We start from the raw sequence: 23,414 nt of genomic DNA, 5'->3' as shown, positions 1-23,414 counted from the left end.
CTGTTCCATAAAGTGCGTGACCGCCACCTATCCTGGTACCTGCCTGTGCATCAATTGACACCTTTCACCATTAGCCGAGAGTGAATGTGCACCGGTGCGCCTTGGAGCTCTTTTCATGGTGCTAATCCGCACTCAAGAAATAATTTAAGAACTATACACGGGTAACTAACCTTGTAAATCATCTTGTGGAAGGGTCCCCCTGCGCCAGTGGTAAGAGCAACACAAGAGTTCTGGACATTGTAACTGGTCCTTTCATCATTGATTGAATGCTCCCTACAAAGCCAAGACATCCTTAAACTGCTCTACAATCAATATCCAACTATTACTGCTTCTTGTTTCTGAAACACTTCACTGTGTAATGTAATGTGACACGCATTTGTATAAACCTTTTATGACAAGGACATGCGTGCAACTTTTTCTTTTTTAATAATATGATATTATCTCTCAGGAAAAGTCTGATTGCAAGTGCATCTGGGATAGAGCACATCCTCAGAGTATGGGGTTTTACAAACACCACTAATACCGATTACTCAGGCAGGCACGGAGCAGGAATAGACAAAAGGTCGGAAGAGGGATATTTCTTTCTTTCTGAGATACTGGGGCTATGCCTGTCAGTGGATTTAAGTGGAAGACACATTGTCTAGCAGGTAATTTAAAGATGTAATATAGTGGCTGAGTTGGAATTTAGGCCAGAGGCCGAGCAGAGATTTGGTTGTTGTACTCTAGGGGCTAAGCTAAGATGTGGCTACATGAAGATGTGTTCTGATGGCTCAGTTGGATTGCTTGAGATGTTGGCTACTCGCTGAGTCGAGGTGTTGTTTAGTGGTTGAGCTGAGATGTGGTCAAGTGGCTGAGTTAAGATGGTGTACTATCACAAAATCAAACTTTAAATGCTAACCTTCACTTATCTCAACTCAATGTGTACTCAATGTGTCAAGGAAAGAAGATGTGAAATGTAGTTGAGTAAATCAGTATGTCTCCATGTTTGTACATCTGGACGCTATACTGGCAGTCAATATTGTGCAGTCAGTAAACGTACAGGCCAATATTCTTGAACCTCGTTATTGTGACATACATCTGTTGAAATGATGCCTAGTGGAGGAGTTGATCTATGGTTTACTGAGCAATTTGGGTTGTGGTCTAGTAGTTAAGTAGCCCCAGGGATTATGCTAATCAGAAGTGTAGAGGTAAATTGTCAGTTATGGATCCAGGTGACCAGAATTCTAACCCAAACATCACCATTTGACAGTATTGTGTGATCCTGGACAAATGGCTTTATCTCACAGCTAACTTTGAATTCTGCCTTCACTTGCATGCTTACTCTGAATGACATCTCAAGGTTCTCTCCACCCCAGATCTCCATCTGCTCATCATAGGTGCCGATATGCTGAAAATAAGCCTTGGAGATGGAGAATAGCCCGCCAGCTATGGTGGGTGTCCTATGTAGGGAAGCAGAAGAAGAAGTAGACAGCATTATTCATTAATGTAAGATGCAATGTACCAATTGAACAAGTTACCTACCTTCGGTAATGCTTTTTCTGGTGGATACACTAGCTACCTGTGGATTCCTCACCTTATGAATTCTCCCAATGCATCAGCATTCAACGGAAAATCTTCTTCCCAGCTCTCCACATCGATGAGGACATCACAATTGCACAGCTCCTACGTGACTCTGTCTGACGTCACCGTGACGATAAGAGGTCCTCGCCGTCTTGCTGACATCAGTTTTGCCCATTTTTTACGTGCCTTTAAAGCGAACAGGTGAAAACCGACCTCACAATAGCTCAAATCAATCAATCAATCAATCAATCATATTTATAAAGCGCGCTTAATCACCCGTGAGGGTCTCAAGGCGCTAGGGGAGGGGGTTACTGCTGCTCGAAGAGCCAGGTTTTGAGCTGCCTCCGGAATGCGAGGTGGTCCTGGGTGGTCCTGAGGTTGGCGGGGAGGGAGTTCCAAGTCTTGGCCGCCAGATAGGAGAAGGATTTCCCACCTGCCGTTTTGCGGCGGATGTGAGGGACGGCGGCGAGTGCGAGGTTGGCGGAGCGAAGTTGACGGGTGGGCGTGTAGAAACTGAGGCGACGGTTGAGGTATTGGGGTCCCTTGTTGTGGAGGGCTTTGTGTGCGTGGGTGAGGAGCCTGAAGGTGATCCTTTTGTTGATAGGTAGCCAGTGAAGGTGTCTCAGGTGGGCGGAGATGTGGCTGCTGCGGGGTATGTCGAGGATGAGGCGAGCGGAGGAGTTTTGTATTCGCTGAAGACGTTTCTGGAGTTTTGTGGTGGTTCCTGCGTATAGGGTGTTTCCGTAGTCCAGGCGGCTTGTGACGAGGGCGTGGGTCACAGTTTTTCTGGTGTCGGCGGGGATCCAGCGGAAGATCTTTCGGAGCATGCGGAGAGTGAGGAAGCAGGAAGACGATACGGCGTTGACTTGTTTGGTCATGGTGAGAAGTGGGTCTAGGATTAATCCGAGGTTGCGTGCGTGGTCTGAGGGGGTAGGTGTGGTGCCCAGGGCAGTGGGCCACCAAGAGTTGTCCCAGGCGGACGGGGTGTTTCCGAGGATGAGGACTTCCGTTTTGTCTGAGTTAAGTTTCAGACGGCTGAGTTTCATCCATTCTGCAACGTCTTTCATTCCGTCCTGCAGGTTGGTTTTGGCAATGGTAGGGTCCTTGGTGAGGGAAAGTATCAGCTGGGTGTCGTCGGCGTAGGAGATGATGTTGATGTTGTGTTTGCGTGCGATGTCGGCGAGGGGGCTCATGTAGACATTGAAGAGAGTCGGGCTGAGCAAGGATCCCTGTGGGACGCTGCAGATGATCTCAGTGGGGTCCGAGCGGAAAGGCGGGAGGTAGACTCTTTGGGAGCGGTTAGAGAGGAAAGAGGTGATCCGGTCCAGGGCCTGTCCTTGGATACCGGTGGAGCGGAGGCGGGATATTAGGGTTCGGTGGCAGACGGTGTCGAAGGCGGCCGAGAGGTTGAGGAGGATGAGGGCGGCTGTTTCTCCATTGTCCATCAGAGTTCTGAGGTCATCGGTGACTGCGATGAGGGCGGTTTCAGTGCTGTGGTTGGCTCGGAACCCGGACTGGGAGGGGTCGAGTAGGTTGTTGTCTTCAAGGAATTTGGTCAGTTGCTTGTTGACGGTCTTCTCGATGACTTTGGCCGGGAAGGGGAGGTGCGAGATGGGGCGGAAGTTCTTCAGGTCGTTGGGGTCCGCCGTAGGTTTCTTCAGGAGAGCGTTGACTTCCGCGTGTTTCCAGCTCTCGGGGAAGGTGGCAGATGCAAATGAGCTGTTGATGATGGTCTGGAGGTGGGGGGCGATGATGTCTTCGGCTTTGTTGAAGATGAAGTGGGGTCAGGGGTTCGAGGGGGCACCGGGGTGGATGGTGTTCATGGTAGCTTTGATCTCTTCCGCACTGATGTGGGTCCAGGCGTTGAGGGTGACGGCTGAGGCTGTGGGTTCCGTGGTGGTAGGCTGGGTCTGAGGGCCGAAGCTGTCGTGAAGGTCGGTGATCTTTCGATGCAGGAAGGTAGCGAGGGAGTTGCAGAGATCTTGTGAGGGCGTGATGGAGTTGGTGTTGGGATTGGAGAGCTCTTTGACGATGTTAATGAGTTCTTTGCTGTTGTGAGTGTTCTTGTCCAGTCTGTCTTTGAAGGATGTTCTCTTGGTGGCGTGGATCAGCTGATGGTGTTCGCTGGTGGCGTTTTTGAGGGCGGACATGTTTTCTGCGGTGTGGTCTTTGTGCCAGGCTTTCTCGAGGGTACGGCAGTTTTTTTGGGATTCCTTGAGGGTGTCTGTGAACCATTGAGGTTTCTTGGCGATGGTCTGTCTTGGGAGGCGTCTGAGGGGTGCGAGGTTGTCGGCGCAGTTGGTGATCCATTGTGTGAGGCTGAGGCCTGCGTTGTTGGCGTCAGTGGAGATGGTAGGTTGGTTGTGGCTGAGAGTGGAGAGTAGCTTTTGTTCCAATGTCTGCGTCGGATGGGTTGTGTGCGGAGGTGGAGAGTCTTGCGTCTGAAGGTGAAGTGGACACATCTGTGGTCGGTCCAGTGTATTACGGAGGAGTGGCTGAAGGATACGTGGTTGCTGGCGGAGAAGATGAGATTGAGCGTGTGTCCGGATATGTGGGTGGGGGTGTTCACCAGTTGCTTGAGACCGAGGTTGGCGAGGTTGGCGAGCAGGGTGGTGGTGTTGGTGTTGTTGTTCTGCTCCAGGTGGAAGTTGAGGTCTCCGAGGAGGATGTAGTCCGGCGAGGCTAGGGCGTGCGGGGAGATGAAGTCTGCGATGGATTCACTGAAGAGGGCGTGTGGTCCAGGGGGTCTGTAGATGAGAGTTCCTCTGAGGGTGGTCCTGGGGTCGGTGTGGATCTGGAAGTGCATGTGTTCGGCGGCGAGGGGGGTGTCTTCGGTGGAAGTGGTGACGTTGATGGAGTCCTTGAAAATGATGGCGATTCCTCCTCCGACTTGGTTGGTGCGGTCTCTCCTGGCGATCTTGTAGCCGTCGGGGATGGCTATGGCGATGTCGGAGGCCGAGGAGGCGTTCATCCAGGTCTCAGTGATGAAGGCGACGTCTGGTGCGGTGGAGTCCAGGAGGTCCCATAGTTCAATGGCGTGCTTGTGGACAGAGCGTGCGTTGATGAAATGAATGCACACATTAAACCATATTGATGTAACACAATTACAACAATCATTTATATATAAAATTATCAAAACATATAAACACTTGTAACACAGAAGTCTTGGTATGACCAGACAGGCAACTGGGAGGTGGGTGGGACTGTGAGGAATCCACAGGTAGCTAGTGTATCCACCAGAAAAAGCATTACCGAAGGTAAGTAACTTATTCTTCTGATGGATACAACTACCTGTAGATTCCTCACCCTATGACTAGAGACCCAAAGCAGTACCGCACAGAACATGCAAAATGGCCGTCCCTCCTAACTTCCGAGTCCAAGCAATAATGCTTCGCGAAAGTTTGGAGGAAAGCATAAGCTGCTGCCTTGCAAATATCCACCACCCGAACCCCTGTAGCCAGGGTCGAAGTGGCAGACTTAACCGAATGGGCGCTAATACTCTCAGGAAGAACCTTCTTTGCCAACGAGTAACAGATCTTAATGCAAAGAATGACCCACCTGGATATAGTTATTTTATGGACCGCTCTGCCCTTCCTCTTTCCTACATATCCAACGAAGAGCTGGTCCTCCAACCGAAAGTCCTTTGTTCTCTCAATATAAAAACTGAGAGCCCTTCTGGGGTCCAAACAATGGAGTCTCTCTTCCTCCTTTGAAGGATGAGGAGGAGGGTAGAAAGATGGAAGGGTAATGGACTGCCCCATATGGAAAGGAGGGACAACTTTAGGGAGAAAAGCCGCCCTGGCTTTCAGCACCACTTTGTCAGCAAAGAATGAAGTAAAGGGAAGTTTAACACTAAGGGCCTGAAGCTCACCCACACGGCTAGCAGACGTAATAGCTATCAGGAAAACTGTCTTAAGAACTAAAAATCTTAACAGACAAGAATGCATGGGTTCAAACGACAAACCTATTAAAAAAGTCAAAACCAGATTTAAATCCCACTGAGGCATAGGAAACGGAATGGGAGGAAATATATTTGTCAAAGTCTTTACGAACCTAATAACAATAGGCGATTTAAACAAGGAGGGTTGATCCAGAAGGCAAAGAAAGGCTGACAGTGCCGACAAATAGCCTTTAACAGTCGCAGCTGCACAACCCTTCTGTGCTAAAGTTAAAGCAAACAATAGAACATCAGACAGATGGTGTAAGGAAATGCCTCCTTGGCATGGTTACCCCCGACGTTTTGCCTTTGCTGATGCTAAGTTATGGTTTGAAAGTGTGCTGGGACCCTGCTTACCAGGCCCCAGCACCAGTGTTCTTTCCCTAAACTGTACTTTGGCTCCACAATTGGCACAACCCTGGCACTCAGGTAAGTCCCTTGTAACTGGTACCCCTGGTACCAATGGTCCTGATGCCAGGGAAGGTCTCTAAGGGCTGCAGCATGTCTTCTGCCACCCTAGGGACCCCTCACTCAGCACATGCACACTGCCTCACAGCTTGTGTGTGCTGGTGGGGAGAAAATTACTAAGTCGACATGGCACTCCCCTCAGAGTGCCATGCCAACCTCACACTGCCTGTGGCATAGGTAAGTCACCCCTCTAGGAGGCCTTACAGCCCTAAGGCAGGGTGCACTATACCACAGGTGAGGGCATATGTGCATGTAAGTTCAGGGTAGCCATAAGAGTATATGGTCTGGCAGTTTGTCAAACACGAACTCCACAGTTCCATAGTGGCTACACTGAAAACTGGGAAGTTTGGTATAAAACTTCTCAGCACAATAAATGCACACTGTGCAATTTATTGTAAAATACACCCAAAGGGCATCTTAGAGATGCCCCCTGAACCCTTACCCGACTTTCAGGGTAGGCTGACTAGTTTCTGCCAGCCTGCCACACACCAGACATGTTGCTGGCCACATGGGGAGAGTGCCTTTGTCACTCTGTGGCCAGGAACAAAGCCTGTACTGGGCGGCGGTGCTTCTCACCTCCCCCTGCAGGAACTGTAGCACCTGGCGGTGAGCCTCAAAGGCTCACCCCTTTTGTTACAGCGCCACAGGGCATCCCAGCTATTGGAGATGCCTGCCCCTCCGGCCACTGCCCCCACTTTTGGCGGCAAGGCTGGAGGAGATAATTAGAAAAACAAGGAGGAGCCACCCACAAGTCAGGACAGCCCCTAAGGTGTCCTGAGCTGAGGTGACCCTTACTTTTAGAAATCCTCCATCTTGTGAGTGGAGGATTCCCCAACAGAATTAGGGATGTGCCCCCCTCCCCACAGGGAGGAGGCACAAAGAAGGTGTAGCCACCCTCCAGGACAGTAGCCATTGGCTACTGCCCTCCCAGACCTAAACACACCCCTAAACTCAGTATTTAGGGGCTCCCAAGAACCTAGGAAAATAGATTCCTGCAACCTTAACAAGAAGAAGGACTGCTGACCTGAAGCCCTGCAGTGAAGACAGAGACGACAACTGCTTTGGCCCCAGCCCTACCGGCCTGTCTCCCAACTTCGAAGAAAACTGCAACACATCCAACAGGGTCCAGCAACCTCTGAAGCCTCAGAGGACTGCCCTGCAACCAAGGACCAAGAAACTCCTGTGAACAGCGGCCCTGTTCAACAACCTGCAACTTTCTTGCAACAAAGAAGCATCTTTCAAACTTCGTGTTTCCCGCCAGAAGCGTGAGACTTTCCACTTTGCACCCGACGCCCCTGGCTCGACCTGCGGAAAACCAACACTACAGGGAGGAGTCCCTGACGACTGCGAGCCCGTGAGTAGCCAGAGACGACCCACCTGAGCCTCCACAGCGACACCTGCAGAGGAAATCCAGAGGATCCACCTGACCGCGACTGCCTGTAACAAGGGACCCGAGGCCTGGAACCAACACTGCACCCGCAGCCCCCAGGACCTGAAGGAACCGAACTCCAGTGCAGGAGTGACCCCCAGGCGACCCTCTGGCTAGTCCCGGTGGTGGCTACCCTAAGGAGCCCCCCTGTGCCTGCCTGAATCGTTGAAGTAACCCCCGGGTGCCTCCATTACTTTCTATCTAAAACCCGACGCCTGTTTGCACTCTGCACCCGGCCGCCCCTGTGCCGCTGAGGGTGTACTTTCTGTGCCTTCTTGTGTCCTCCCCGGTGCCCTACAAAACCCCCTTGGTCTGCCCCCTGAGGATGCGGGTACTTACCTGCTGGCAGACTGGAACCGGGGCACCCCTGTTCTCCATTGAAGCCTATCTGTTTTGGGCACCTCTTTGACCTCTGCACCTGACCGGCCCTGAGCTGCTGGTGTGGTAACTTTGGGGTTTCCTTGAACGGAGGGCTACCTTGGACCCAACTTTGAGACTTGTAAGTGTTTTATTTACCTGCAAACTTAACCTTTACTTACCTCCCCCAGGAACTGTTGATTTTTGCAGTGTCCACTTTTAAAATAGTGTATTGCCATTTGTTACAAAGACTGTACATGGCATTGTGATTATTCAAAGTACCTAAGTGAAATACCTTTCATTTGAAGCATTACTTGTAAATCTTGAACCTGTGGTTCTTAAAATAAACTAAGAAAATATATTTTTCTATATAAAAACCTATTGGCCTGGAGTAAGTCTTTGAGTATGTGTTCCTCATTTATTGCCTGTGTGTGTACAACAAATGCTTAACACTATCCTCTGATAAGCCTACTGCTCAACCACACTACCACAAAATAGAGCATTAGAATTATCTCTTTTTGCCACTATCTTACCTCTAAAGGGAACCCTTGGACTCTGTGCACACTATTTCTTACTTTGAAATAGTATATACAAAGCCAACTTCCTACAGATGGGCTCTCAAGGGATCAATTTGTTTCTCTCCACACCAAGCCACAAATGTTGCCCACTTGCCGGCATAAACGGTCTTAGTGGTGTGTCGCCTGGCCGATAAAATAACATCCACTACCTCTGGTGGGAGAGAGAAAGAACTCAGATTGCCCTGTTCAATCTCCAGGCATGAAGGTGCAGCCTCTGGAGGTAGGGGTGTAGAACCTGCCCCTGCGACTGCGAGAGGAGATCTGCCCTGATAGGGAGATGGAGCGGAGGGCACAGTGAGAGTTTGAAAAGGTCCGTGTACCACACCCTTCTTGGCCAATCCGGAGCTTTTAAAATGACTTGAGCCCGATCTTGGCGAATCTTCCTCAGAACCCGAGGAATCAAGGGTATGGGGGGAAACGCGTAAAGCAACTGGTCGCACCAAGACATCTGAAATGCATCCCCCAAAGCTCCTTGCACTGGATACTGGAGGCTGCAGAACGACAGGCAGTGCGCGTTCTCCTGAGTGGCAAACAGATCTATCCGTGGAGAACCCCACATCCGAAAGATGTGACGGACCAGATCCGGATGGAGACACCACACGTGATCGGCCGAGAAATGCCGAATGAGACTGTCCGCACGTATGTTGAGCACTACAGCCAGATGATTTGCTACCAAGCAAACCCGGTGGTCCTGAACCCAGGACCAGAGCAGCAGAGCCTCTCTGCAGAGAAGGTATAACCCCACTCCTACCTGCTTGTTTATATACCACATCAAGATAGTGTTGTCCGTCAAGACTTGAATTGACTGACCGCGAAGGGAAGGGAGGAAGGGCTGGAGAGCCAGACATATCGCCAGCAATTCTAACAGATTTATATGAAAAGTCAGTTCCACTGAAGACCAAAGAACTTTGATCTCCAGGTCCCCCAGATGAGCTCCCCACTTTAGAGTGGAAGCATCCGTTATGACCGTGGCCACCGGAAGAGCCAGTGAAAACGGCCTTCCTTGGGAGAGGTTGCCGTCCACAGCCCACCATCATAGATCCGGTGCAGCGTCTCTGGAGATCGATATCGACTCCTCAAGATCCCCTGTGTATTGAAACCACTGCTTGCGGAGGCACCATTGGAGAGCCCTCATGTGCCAACGTGCATGAGTGACCAACAGAATGCAAGAAGCGAGCAGACTGAGCAGGCACAGGACCTTGAGGACTGGAACAACCGCTCTATTTTGAAACATTGGAATCAACACCTGAATATCCTGAATCCGCTGAGGCGGTGGATAGGCCAGATTCAATGTTGTATCCAGTACTGCCCCTATGAACAGGAGGCGCTTAGAGGGCTCCAGGTGAGACTTGGTCACATTTATCGAAAAGCCTAGACTGAACAACAACTGAGTTGTCATCTGCAAGTGATGTAGCACAAGCTCTGGAGACTTGGCTTTGATCAACCAATCATCCAGGTAAGGGAATACTGATATTCCCTTCCTTCTGAGACTTGCTGCAACCACCGCCATCACCTTCGTGAAGACTCGAGGTGCTGAAGTAAGACCAAATGGAAGGACCGCAAACTGGTAGTGTTGCAACCCCACCACAAACCGGAGATACTTCCTGTGCGACTTGAGAATAGGGATATGAAAGTAAGCATCCTGCAAGTCGACAGACATCATTCAATCCTCTTTGTTCAATGCCAGAAGTACCTGCTCTAGAGTCAGCATCTTGAATTTCTCCTGTTTGAGAAACCAATTCAAAATCCTCAGATTCAGGATTGGTCTCAATCGACCATCCTTCTTGGGAATCAGGAAATATCTTGAATAACGACCCTGACCCCATTCTGCTCTGGAACCAACTCCACTGCACCTTTTGATAACAGGATTTGAACCTCCTGCTGCAACAACAGGAGATGGTCTTCTGAACAAAACGAGGGACGGGGAGGGATGGGAGGGGAGAACTCCTGAAAGGAAAGAGCATATCCTTTCCTCACAATATTTAGAACCCAGGAGTCTGATGAGGTTAACTCCCACTCGTGGAGAAAAAGACGTAACCTTCCCCCTACAGGAGAAGTATGGCCCAAAATGGGCAGAAAACTAGGGCTGCTTCCCTTGTTGTTGTCCCCCAAAGAAGAGGATGATGCAGGGTGCTCCTTGGTGGCCCCTCTTGTCCAAACCCTCCCCCGCCCACTAAAGGATCTGTATGGGAGGCTGGCAGGCTGTTGGACTGTGGACTAGGGTCTCCCACTGTAAACGGCTCCATGCCCAAACCCCCTGAACCTCTGAAAGGACCTGAAAGGGTTAGTAGTGGAAGCCTGCAAACCCAAAGACTTCGCTGTGGCCCTACTGTCCTTAAAGCGCTCTAAGGCAGAGTCAGCTTTAGATCCAAACAGCTTCTCTCCATCAAAAGGCAGGTCCAATAGAGTGGTCTGGACATCCAAAGAAAAGCCAGACCTCAACCACGCATGCCTCCTGGTAGCGATAGAGGTACCCATCGCCCTGGCCACTGAATCTGTAGAATCCAGACCAGAATGGATAATCTGCTTAGCCGCAGCCTGATCGTCTGACAGGAGTTCACCGAATTGTCCTTGTATCTCCTGCGCCAAGTCTGGAACCATAGCTTTAGCCGTGTCCATCAGGGTGTGCACATATCTACCTAACACACAGGTAGCGTTTACTGCTTTTAGGGCCACACTACAGGAAGAAAAAGTCTTCTTCGCCGACTGCTCCATTCTCTTGGACTCCCTGGGTGGGATGCTTTGACAAAAATCCCGGATCTCCAGGAGCCACCCTATACCGCCTTGCCACAAATCTGTTCAAAGCTGGCGACGACACAGGCTTCCTCCCTACCTCTAAAATAGGCTCAGTAAGAGCTTCATTAAATGGGAGCAATGGTTCTGCTGCAGCCGAAGGATGCAGGACCTCGGTTAAAATATTTGTTTTCACCTCAGCAGCAGGCAACGGAAGATCTAAGAAATTTGCTGCCTTCCTGACCACAGAATGGAAAGAGGCCGCTTCCTCTGTAAACTCCTCTGGAGAAGAAAGGTCCCACTCCGGGGAAGTGTCTAGTCCACTAGCTGAGTGTAGGCCTTGATATTCCCCCAGGGGCTCCGCAATCTCTCCTTCTTCTAGCAGCTGCCTTTGGTACTCCTGCTCCTCTAAAAGCCTTAGTGCTTTTCTGCGCGACCTCAGCCTGGCCTCCAACCTTGGCATCGACATAGAGTTAGCTGACGTCTATGGAACCGGCTTCAAGATTGAAAGACGCAGACCAGGAGAAAAAGGGGACACACTACAGTCCAATCCGGATACATCCGGCACCGGAGCAGATCCCATCGGCGCCATGGACTCCTGAGGCTCCGTCATCGGGGTAAACTGATAACGCAATGTCATCGGTGCTGCAGGTCTTTAAGGCAATGTCATTGGCGCCGTAGGCCTTTGAGGCGAAGTCATCAGCGCCGAACCGGCACCCTCAGCCGGATAAAAGGGCATAAGCTGCGCCGCCTTGTAAGGAGCCAGGGAGCCCAATGTAAATGCCAAAGGACCCATGGGACCAGCCGGTGCACCAGCAGGGGCCATAGCATTAAACATATTAAACATGGCATTTAGAAATGCCGCCAGATCCACTCCCGGAGCCGGGAAGGCAGGATACTGCTGGTCTTCATGCGGCACTTGCGCCGGCTGAGCATCTGAATCCTTCAGCCCAGGTGAAAAGCGAGGATTCTCTTGAGGCGCGACAACCTCGAAGACCAACGGTGCCGGAGAAGCTTGAGGGCTTTGAGGCTGTGGAGTCACTGAAGGACTAACCTCCCACGTTGCACAGCGCCCTCTAGATGGAGACCTGAACCTTGAACGGCTTCGAGCCGAACGACGTCAAGAGTCATGTCGACGCCGCTTCTTATGTTTTTTCGAAGAAGTGTGAGAAGACGATATACAAAGACTTCTATGTCCTTTCTTCGCCTTAGCCAAAAGAGTTTGGCTTCTCTCTCCTTCAGCGCCTTCGGATTCATGCTTTGACAAGACACACACTCCTCGACGTCATGCTCTGAATTTAAACACCACAGGCAATCATCATGAGGGTCCGTAACCGACATACGACCCCCGCACTCCCGGCAAGGCTTAAACCCTGACTTCCTAGGAGGAGACATTGGAACCAGAGACAATTGTTAGCATCGAAGGCACGGAAAAAAGGGAACTGACGTCAGCACGCTGGTGAGGACCTCTTATTGTCATGGTGACGTCAGACGGAGTCACGTGGGAGCCATGCAATTGTGACGTCCTCGTCGATGTGGAGAGCTGGGAAGAAGATTTTCCATCAAATGCTAGCGCGTTGGGAGAATTCATAAGGTGAGGAATCCACAGGTAGTTGTATCCATCAGAAAGTGTATGTACCTGCTGGAGGTTAACTGCTGTCAAGTGCAATATTTTTATACATCTACGTTTCTGAAGGATGGTAATCAGGACTGGAAACCTCATTTGAATAAAGTTATCGGAAATATTGGTAGGAGAAGTCACTCTAGCACAGATAGTTACTAGGAAACAATACATTACTTGCTAAATGGGTACTACCCTGTTTAGTTCGCTGTTTGTAGATTACTGATATCACTTGGAGGTAAATGCCATATTGAGGATCTAAAACCCAGCTTTAGAAGAGAGTCTTAGACAAAATAGCCAATAGGCTAGAAATAGTAAATTACAAGGTGTTACAGATGGGATGTTCACTATTCGCGCACTGACAAAATATAAATTATTCAAATAGTGATAACTAATTTTCTCAGACAGTATAACAATTGGTGTTCAATCTAGGTCAAAGAGGTTCAGATCCATTCCAGATTCTCATGATATCCACATATTTTAAATTGATGTAAAATGAAGCTAAATGGAAATCATTTCTATAATTGTTTACTATTCTGATAACTTGACATGCATCCAACACTCACGGTAACTGGGGATGGAAGGATGGAAGTGCTGGAGGAGGTCCTGAGTGAAAAGGATTATTAGTAGGAAAAGTGTGGGGAGGAGGCGGTGAAATGCTTTTTGAATTAGATCTACATTTAGCAGAGGGGATCCTGACCTGAACGGAACTGTCTCGTCCTCTCGGAGTACCTCCTTGGTCTGTGGCACGATCTCCCAGTTGAATATGAGTGCCCAATTGAATACCCCGTAACTATGGTTCTGGCGCTGTGGGGTGGGCCTCTCAAACTCAAATGTATGCATGTCGATCGTAGTGATGTCTGGGCTGACCACTCGGCTTTGGTTGAGGGCAATGCGCTCCAGCAGTGGCTCTAGCCAGCCAGGCCAGCACTCACCTGGACAGGAGAGGGGAGGAGGCAAAGAAAGTAAGACTAAATCCCACAGCATCTACGATACCAGTGTCCAAGTGAACTAACCCTGCAGTATGATGAGGGACACACTATCAGAACCCCCCAAAATAAGGTTACACTCGATTTCAGCCTCCCCTCTTCCCCTCCCCCCGTATTTTAGCATTTTTAAGTCCCTATTGGCCAACTGCCCTTTTCCAGGAATGAGGGCAGTGTGTTTTCTGGTTACTCATTAGTCATCAGTGGGTATTAACTTCATCAGTGGAGTAGTCCATCATTAGCAGGTCAGAGCATGTCCTTGTACGTCTGCCATTGTTTGGTCACTAGTGCGGTGTGTGCCCCTTCTCTACCTGTGCTCTATACCCACTGGAGGTGACTTTCTGCCCCCTGGCCTGTTACCCTTTCACCACCAGGTTAGTATGCCACTCTATTAGTAAGTTGTGTAACCTGTAGCATATGAAAACAGATCGAGAAAGAAGCCTCAAAATAACATCTACTGCCAAAGAATCTACCCTAAGGTAGTATCTCTCTACAAGAATGTGTAGGCTTGCTCCTCCTGTTCCACCGTGCTAGTGTCCGCCAACAGCCACTCTCTTGCCCAGCATCAGCGCCTCTTCGTTTCTCTGTCACACCTGCCTTGGTTCGAGCATTGGTGGAGGCTCCAGGGTAAGAATTACTTGATTTGGATCCTGAACTCCATCACCTGTTAGCTGCATGCTGTTAATCGCTGGTTAGACAGAACAGGACTTTTACTGTTTGATTCGGCCTCCTATATATTCTGCATTTGCCGAGGCACCTTTTGGGTAGTGTCTGCCAGTGCCGTAGCTGGCCCCCACCAAGACCTAAGGGAGGGTGGACCATTAGTGACACCTGCTTGGGGGGCGTAACTGATAGGCCCGCAGTCGCGTGGTCTACGTGGTAATAAACACAAAGGCATGATGGGGTGAGGTAGTTCCCCCGGCGCACCAAGGACTACGTAACACCCTGGTGTCCCAAGTCTTTCTTTATGCTAGTCCCTGGGTGCTCAATGACACTGTAGCGCAATGAGGTCCGGGGACATCCCACAACACTGGCAATGAGGGTGGAAGTGACCTGCACCCACTCCCCGTCTCCAGGGGTCTGCTTCAGCTACAGGGCCTTCCCCGGTGCGTGGAGGCCACTTGGTTGTACAGCAGTACTGGCACTGCTCGTGTTACAAGGATGTTTGCAGAAGGAGGCGAACGCAACACCCACCGCCTGCGGTGGCCCCGTGCAAGACAGACACAGCTAGGTCAGTGCTAGACAGAAGGAGATACTGCATCATATAAGCACCCCCGTGGGGTAGCGGGGCTGGCCATCATGACGACTGCTCTTTTCCTGCAGCAATGGCATCCGTGCAGACTGAGCACCGAACTCAGGTGGGGAGGGGGACACACCCACACACAAGGCATAGAGCCCCACATGGCTGTGCACCACACCTCTCGAATGAGCAGTCTTGGACACCACCTGCAGACCACAGGCCTCATCCATTGTCAGGCATGTCCAATATCCCTGCCATTGAGCCATTCTCACTGAAGGGGCCCCTTCTATTGAAGCCACCAAATGTGAAGACCGGGTGGAGCACCTGGAACTCTATTTTGAGGAGACATATGTCCAGGACGAACAGCGGATGTCTCTCATTCTCCACTTGAGAGGAAAAGGTATATGTAGGATCTCCAAGAATATTACTGTGGCGACCCCAAAAACATATGCCACCCTGGTGGCTGCCCTCAGTGCCCATTTTGAATCTATGGCGAACCAAGATTATGAAAGCTTTGTGTTTCGACAAGCCAGGCAATGCCCTGAGAAATACATAGATACCTCTATGCTAGAGTGAAAGAAATTTCTAGTACATGCGCATTCTCAGATGAACTTGTGGAAATACGAGGGCAAAGCATACAAGGATGTGCCTCCACTAAGTTAGGAGACAACACCCTACAAGGGTCAAAGAAATCGGTGTGTGACATCCTGCAGTTGGGGCGATCGAAAGAACTATTGAAGGCTCGCATATGGAGGCCGTGCTGCAACGATCAGTGAAGACTGAGCCTGTTAATACTGTCAGTCCCTGACGAAGGCCAGAGAAATAAAAGAGGACTGCAGAAGACATGTGGTCACTGCAGAGGGGCTGCACATCGACTGGAGTGCCCAGCAAAAGGAAAGAAATGTGCAAGAGCCTTTTGATCAGTGAAACATTGAAAGCTCTGCTCAACCATCAACACCATACTGGAGGCCACGGAGGAGACAGATGACATGGACGAGGTTGCAGAGTACACGGTCCAAGCCATCTTCACAGTCATCAAATCAGTGAAAGCAAAGCACCAGTCACCCCCATTATCAGGTACAAGTTGGACCTCACCCCATAAAGGTCATCATGGACACTGGTGCTTCCAATGACATTATGTCAGCAGAGACTTTTAAAAGCATGAACGTGATGGAGACCGTCCGAGGGGCCAAAGTTAAAGTGTTCACATTCGGACAAGACAGGCAGTTGCCCATGATAGGAATGTTCAAAGCACCAATAACACATGGGGGAACAACAGTGGGCACCTGCATATACGTAGCACTAGATGACCAGAGCATGATACTCAGCTGCCATACCGCTGAAACCCTCGGGGTAGTTAGTTTCACGTTTGGGATACACAAGGAAGAGCTGTCCCACATACTTACAGAGTAACAACAAGTTTGAGGGCATCGGTTCCATGACAAGTTTTCAAACTCCACATCGACAAATCCCTCCAACCAGTGGTGATTTGACATCACCGAATCACATTCCATCTCAGGCTGAAAGAAGAGAAATAGTTGGAAAATCTTGAAGCTGCTGGTATCATCGAAAAGGCGTCAGGCTAAATCCCATGGGCGTCACCCATTATAGTTATGAGGAAACAGGAACATCCAGGCAAAGTCCTCATATGTGTGGACATGAGACTCCCCAATGATGCCATAAAAAGAGAAGGACACCTGACCCTCACCTTATCCGAGAACTGAACATAGCCTGTTGGTTCTCCAAAGTTGATCTTTCGTGCCCATACCACCAGCCAACCCTAACTGAGGAGTCAAGATACATAACAACATTCTTGACCCATGAGAGTCTCAGATGCTATTGAAGGGTGGCCTTAAGAATACCAAGCGCCGCATAGGTGTTTCAAAACAGCATACAGGAGATGTCAATGTGAGCAACAACATCCTAATGTACGACACGTCGATTAACAAGCATCATGAGCAACTGCAGAAAGCCCTACAGTGAATAAGAGTCAGGCCTCACTCTGCACAAGGTCAAGTGCAAATTCCTAAAGCACCAGATGAATTCTTTTGGATGCACCTTCTCCAATGACAGAGTAGTCCCAGACCCTGAGAAAGTCTATGATGTCAAAGAAGTACCCCCTCCATCCAACATATGTGATGTCGGGAGATTTTTGGGGATGGTGAACTACTGTGGCCGATTCATAAAGGACTTGACCACACTGTCCCCACCGCTCTGAGACCTCACTAAATCATCAGTCACCACGATCTGGGGAGGAGACAAAGAACGATCTTTCCAAGTCATCAAAAGTGCTTTTTCGGCTGACACCACTCTAGCCTATTTCAACCTGCGGCAGCCGACCACGATATCGTAGTTGTGGACGCCAGCCCAGAAAGACTAGGGGCTGTTCTGACTCAGTAGGAATAGTGTGGTGCGTGGGCACCCATGCCATGTGCCAGCCGGTTACTGACCCAAAGAGAACGTTATTCGCAGATAGAAAAGAGGCAACCGCCATACACTGAGAATGCTGGCATTTCCACTTCTACATGTATGGACATCCCTTCGTGGTGATGACTGACCACAAACCACTGATATCCCTGTTTCAAGGGACCGCATCCAAACCACCTCCTCGCAAGGAGAAGTTGATGTTACAGCTGTAAGAATTTGTCTGTCAGGTGGAATACCTCAGAGGGACCAATAACCCAGCTGACTGTTTGCTGTGACAACCACAAAATGCCACCCCGGAGGAGAAGGAAGTAGCTGATCAAATAGAAGAATACATCTGCTAGGCCACTGATCAGTCCTGTACCCTACCATTGTCACTAGACAACATCTGCTAGGCAACCAACAACTATGAATGCCTCCAGCTGGCCCTAGAGGCTCTCAGGTCTGGTCAGTGGCATAAGCTAATGACACACTGAGCACAACACCTGAAGTTGAAATGACTTAAATCAGCCACTGCTGCTACTGAGTTCACCTGGCAGTGTTGGTTGGAGGGCACAGGGGGTACAGGGCAGCATTTGGTGGTAGTCGGAGCTGGAGGGGGTCATTTGTTTGGGCTCCTTTAGATCACAGAAGAAGAGCAAAATCTCAAATCACTCTCATTCAAGCTACCCGAGCTGGTTTGTATTCTGCAGAGAACCTTTCTTCTTTTGAAGCAACTGCAAAGTAAAAGGGTCCGAAGGACAGTGGGCTCAGTTTGACGTAGCCCACTAGAGACTGGATATCAGCCTGTGGGTGGATGCGAGGCAGTAGTGAGTATTGGAGGTGTAGACAGTGTGCGGGGAGAAGCAGGTAAGCAAAGAAGACCCTAGCAATTTTAGAACTAAGAACCTATAAGTTTTACATTTGTTTTTAAAACAGTCAAGTTTGGAAACGGCAAGTGGTGATAGGCCTTATAGCAGCACCTTGAGGTAATTATGTAAGGAAGCTTGGAGTTGTACCAGCAGCAGTATGTCCAAGTAGAAGTCAGTGCTGCAATTAATTTACAAATACATTAAAAACTTTAATCAAGGAGCTCAGTGGTGCTCGGATTGCTCCAAAGTGTGACACCGTGGACACATTTATAGCAGGATTCCTGCAGAAAAGAACAAGTAAGGGAGAAGCGCTAAGATTATGGAAAAGGGTGAGTGCAAAACCACAAGAAGATGATCCACAAGAACTAAGATTGGTACATAAAAGCTCCAAATGTCTTTTGGTCTCCCCCACAGAGAAATGATCAATAAACAAATCTGGGGAATTGAATTGTTCTCTTGGGTAGGGGCGTAAAGCCTGAAGTTAGCCCCCTCTGTATCCTCCATAGCTACCGCTATTAACAGGTTTGTATGGAAACACTTTAAAGTAAGGCAGAAGGGGGTATTTGCAGAATCACATGAAGATATGAGGTCTCCATGTCCTTACAAGAAGCCCTGCTGTGCGAGGTGGGCTTGCAGCTTAGTGGATCGGACTTGCCAGATCCAAGGCTTTCATCCTTGCCTTATCTATTAATTGGGTTTCCAAACTTTTGGGACAATTTTTTGGGCAAGAGGAATCAGTGAGGCAGATTCCCAGGCTGCTTTGTCCCAGAACATCAGATAGTAGATAGAAGCTCCCATGACAGACATCATGACCAGAACAGAAGGGCCTTTTTAAAAAACAAAGTGAAAATACAATATGTACTTGAGGCAGAAAAAAGAGTGTACTAGCTGTGGCCTAAAAAGGAAGTTAGGATTATAAATTAGGTTCAGGAGTGTAAACATGGGGGCAAAAATAGTTCACAGGTATATGTAGAGAGAGGTGGGCAAACTAAAGGTAAAAGTGAGAGAGATAAAATAAAATATACCCCAATACTAAGGAAAGGCACGTCATTAGCCCCTCTAACATTAGCAAATGATGAGAAGGTGATGATGGTGAAATTAGGCCAATCAGCAGTAGAGGATGATAACAATATGTAGTTATATCTAGATATTCTTAAGAAAGGGAAGGAAAGCGCAAAGCTGACCATTGATTGGAGAATGCCTCAAGGAAATAGTCAGGAAGAGCTTTTATTGAGTCAAAGTGGGATTGACAGTAAGGAAAGGCTACGTGTGAGAATATTCAATAGTGGGAGGGATAGTAGAGAAATGAAATTCAGCAGTGGATTAGAACATTTGTAAAGTTCAAGATGAGTATTAGACGACGGGATTAAGTGATATTGACTAGGGAGATCCACACCTCCATACAGCCTTAGATTAGAGAGTTGGAATGCTCATGGTCTGAAAAAAATACTAGACACAGAGAAATTAGATGAGATCTTGAAAGAGAATTAATTAATAAGTATTCAAGAATCTTGGTGGCGTGGGGCATCACTAAATTTCAAAGAGGTTTTGCAACTAAAGCACAAGAAAGCATGCAGGTGCGACCATGGGGGTGAGGAGGCTAGCAGCATTAGTTATAGTTAAAACAGTGAGGATGTAAAACTCCTCCTCTCAAGTTATGAGCGGGTACAATTATGTAAGATCAAGCTCTTATCAGAACTTGGCTAACTTTGACAGTCTCATTGTGGAGAATGTGTATGTACAGATGGGTGGAAGATCATATAACGAGGATCAAGTGAATTGCATTTTTGAAGAGCTACAGTAATACATGAATGACAATTTCTAAGGATTGATATTGATGTGTGGAGATTTTGATGCAGGGATTAATCCAATCAAATCCCATACAATGAGTTACTAGATGCTTATAACATTGCAAAAGTGGTTTTCCCGACCTGTAGTTATTCAAAGATGGACACGATTTGGTTAGAGGTAATACAACATTTTGATTTCACTTGCTTGAATGGGTGCTTCCCGTTCATGCCCGTAGCCTAAACCTTCCATGTAGGATCCCAAAAATGCCCTGCATATTTGTGCCAGTCTCGAATTTTCATAAATCTATTGAGTTTTTTCTACTTTCAGTCGATGGAAGCAACCACTTGCCTTTACAAGCATGCTTTCCGTTGGGGTCTATAAGGGAAAGCGATAAGGTGCTGATAATAGAAATCAGCTATCCTAGAAGGGTAGCAACCAGGATAGAGTAGAGAGAACTGGGAACACAACGATCTAGGTACAGTGCAGAGTGGAAAAACAGAATTCTTGGGTAATGAATTGGTAAAACAGGATAACCACTGAAGTCATAGATTGTAAAAGAATTAAACACAGGAAAAACATAAAATAATTGTGCAATATTCTACTAAAAAAGGTGGTTTCACAGGGATTGCCAAAAGTTAAAGAGTAAGTTAAGGAAGGGGGGAGAGACCGAGAAGGGTTGGTGGATAGTAAAGTACGTAGTTTATGGCAAGAGTATAAGAAAAACATGGGGCAGGAAAAAATTATGTTTTATAAAGCAAACTGAGAGGAAATGCTACAAACAATTTCCACCAAGGACGTAAGGAAATTCTGGAAATTGGTGCATGGCAGGATGAGTAATAATGGACCCTCAGTAGACAGCAGGGTGAGGGAAGTAGCTTGGATAAAATATTTAGAAGACACCTATTCTAAGATTTATAAATTGCCCACGTCAGATACCCATAAGGTGGAGAGGGAGATTTTAAGGAGCATTCCTGTGAACTCCATGCAGGACACTTTAAAACATCTCTCCCTAACAAGAGCAGTGGGTCTAGATAATCTTCCCGCTATAATATTGAGGATAAATATCAACTGGTGGAGTACTATCTTTTTTAGGGTTTTTTGAGTAACAACCTTAATTGGCTGAATACCAGAAACTGGAAAGGTGCAATTATAAAATCCTTCTATAAAAAAAGGTCAGGCTACAGACCATAAAAACTATACATTGATTAGTTTCATGGATGTGGAGTATAAGATTGATGGAAAATTAATTTGTAGGAGGTTGGAGGAATGGGCTGAGGAGAATGTCCTGGAAGACTTTAAAGAAGGGCACGCTTTGATGGATCACTCAATCATGACGATTGCAATTGATTGTAAGGGGAAGTGGTTTTGATATTTTGTAGATTTCTGGGCGCCATTTGAACTTGTAAATCAAATATACTGTGTGAAAACGTTAAAAAGCTGGAAATCCCAAGAGGATTGTTATGTATTCTGAAGAAACTTCATAAGGGAAATTGGGTTAGAGTGGAAATGGAGAAGGATGGTAGCCTGTCAGAAAAGATTGAGACAAGGAATGGCATATGTAAGGGCTGTGTATTGGCCCTGACATTATTTGCACTCTATGTATGGGATTTACCTAAGGTCTTGTTGGGAACTGCGTCCTTTTCTCCCAGAATGGGAGGCAGATGTATCATGTCTGCTCTATGCTGAAGACTTAGCAATTATGGACAGGACCCAAACAGGCCTCCAAAGAAAATTGGAAGTTACTGAACAGATAAAAATATTGGTATTTGGGGATAAGATGAAAGAATTTAAATGGTAGCTGGGAAAATCACAGATCAACTAATTGAATATGTATCTTTACAAGGGGTGGGCGGAAATCATGGAGTTTCACTCTGCGGGATTCCACGGCATCACATAAAAGTTCTGCAAGATTCCGCAGAGTTCTGCCAACGTGCATGTCACGCTACTCGGGCTGAAATTAGCTGCAGTAGCGCAAGAGTGTGCGGCCATTCGAGTTGATTTTCCTCCCACTCCAGTAGAAAATTTACTTGAGCAGCAGCAAATTTACTCAAGAAACAGCGCTCTGACTGCAACCACTTGTGTTAGAACATTGCACTGCGGGATGCCAAATCTCACTTGCCAGGTCACATTCTGGAGCCTTGGGGGAAAAAGATTCCGCCACCCAGTGATTGGTGGAATTTGGCCAGAACTCTGCATTACAAGAGTAACGCAGAGTCGCCAAATTTTGCCATTTCCACACAGTGCGTATGCATTTTTCATCCAGTCTGAGCAGTAAAACTCATTGTGAAACAGTAAAGGCAAGTGCCTTGCCAACAATAAAGTTTACCTTCAAGAGGGAGTATGGTGGGCAGATCATCATGGCCCGGTGATAACAGCATTCAAAGCAATAGTCCAAACGAACGAGTTACTTACCTTAGGTAACGACTTTTCTGGTGGATACATTAGCTACCTGTGGATTCCTCACCTAATGAATACTCCCATGGCGCCAGCATTTGACGGAAATCTTCTTCCCAGCTTCTGCACGTCGACGAGGACGTCACATTAGCCCACGCGACGCCGTCTGACGTCATACAGGCAATAAGAGGTCCTCGCCGACGTGCCGACGTCAGTACCAACATTTTTTACGTGCATGAGAACAATAACCCTATGCAATGAGAGATCAAGGCAACATCTGATAACATTGTAAAGTACACAACATTTCCATGAAAAGGCCATAGATTTAATAGGACTCTTGCTTCTTTCTAAAACAAAACATTTATATATATCAAATATGCATATACGCAAGGAAATATATATATATATACATGAACAAGTATCCCTATATACAAAATCTATTACAGCCCCAAATACCAAGAGGAGCACACTCAAGGATTACTTGGTTAGACCAGACAGGCAACGGGGAGGCGGGTGGGACCGTGAGGAATCCACAGGTAGCTAATGTATCCACCAGAAAAGTCGTTACCGAAGGTAAGTAACTCGTTCTTCTGATGGATACAACTACCTGTGGATTCCTCACCTAATGAATAGAGTCCCAAAGCAGTACCGCACTCGTGGTGGGTACCTGTATGGTCAAACCAAGAAATCCTGCAGCACTGACCGTGCAAAATGGCCGTCCCTTCTGACCTCAGAGTCCAAGCAGTAGTGCTTCACAAAAGTGTGAAGGGACGACCAAGTTGCGGCCTTGCAGATGTCGACCACAGGAACACCCCTAGCCAAAGCCGAAGTAGCTGACTTAGCCCTGGTGGAATGAGCTCTAATACCATCAGGAGGATCCTTCTTTGCTAAAGAGTAACAGATTTTAATGCAAAGAACAACCCACCTGGAGAGTGTTCTCTTGTGGACTGCCTTTCCTCTCCTCTTGCCCACGTATCCGATAAACAGCTGATCCTCCATCCTGATATCCTTCATTCTGTCAATGTAGAAGCTTAACGCCCTCTTT

At 48.0% G+C, this 23,414-nt stretch overlaps 1 protein-coding gene across 1 annotated transcript in view; it reads right to left on the bottom strand.

Moving 5' to 3' along the window:
• The window catches only part of LOC138301470 (polypeptide N-acetylgalactosaminyltransferase 6-like), a 398,585-nt gene that overhangs the window by 246,124 nt on the left and 129,047 nt on the right, over positions 1-23,414 (bottom strand). Inside the window, exons 4-5 of the mRNA XM_069241981.1 lie at positions 13,384-13,618; positions 1,322-1,439 (exon numbers count right to left, since the gene is read on the bottom strand). Coding sequence (XP_069098082.1) covers positions 1,322-1,439; positions 13,384-13,618 — 353 coding nt within the window. The remainder of the gene's footprint in view (positions 1-1,321; positions 1,440-13,383; positions 13,619-23,414) is intronic.

The sequence above is a fragment of the Pleurodeles waltl genome, chromosome 6, assembly GCF_031143425.1.
Source record: "Pleurodeles waltl isolate 20211129_DDA chromosome 6, aPleWal1.hap1.20221129, whole genome shotgun sequence".
Taxonomy (NCBI): Eukaryota; Metazoa; Chordata; class Amphibia; order Caudata; family Salamandridae; genus Pleurodeles; species Pleurodeles waltl.
The sequence above is the reverse complement of the archived record's forward strand: the minus strand, read 5'-3'. Positions and strand labels throughout refer to the sequence as shown.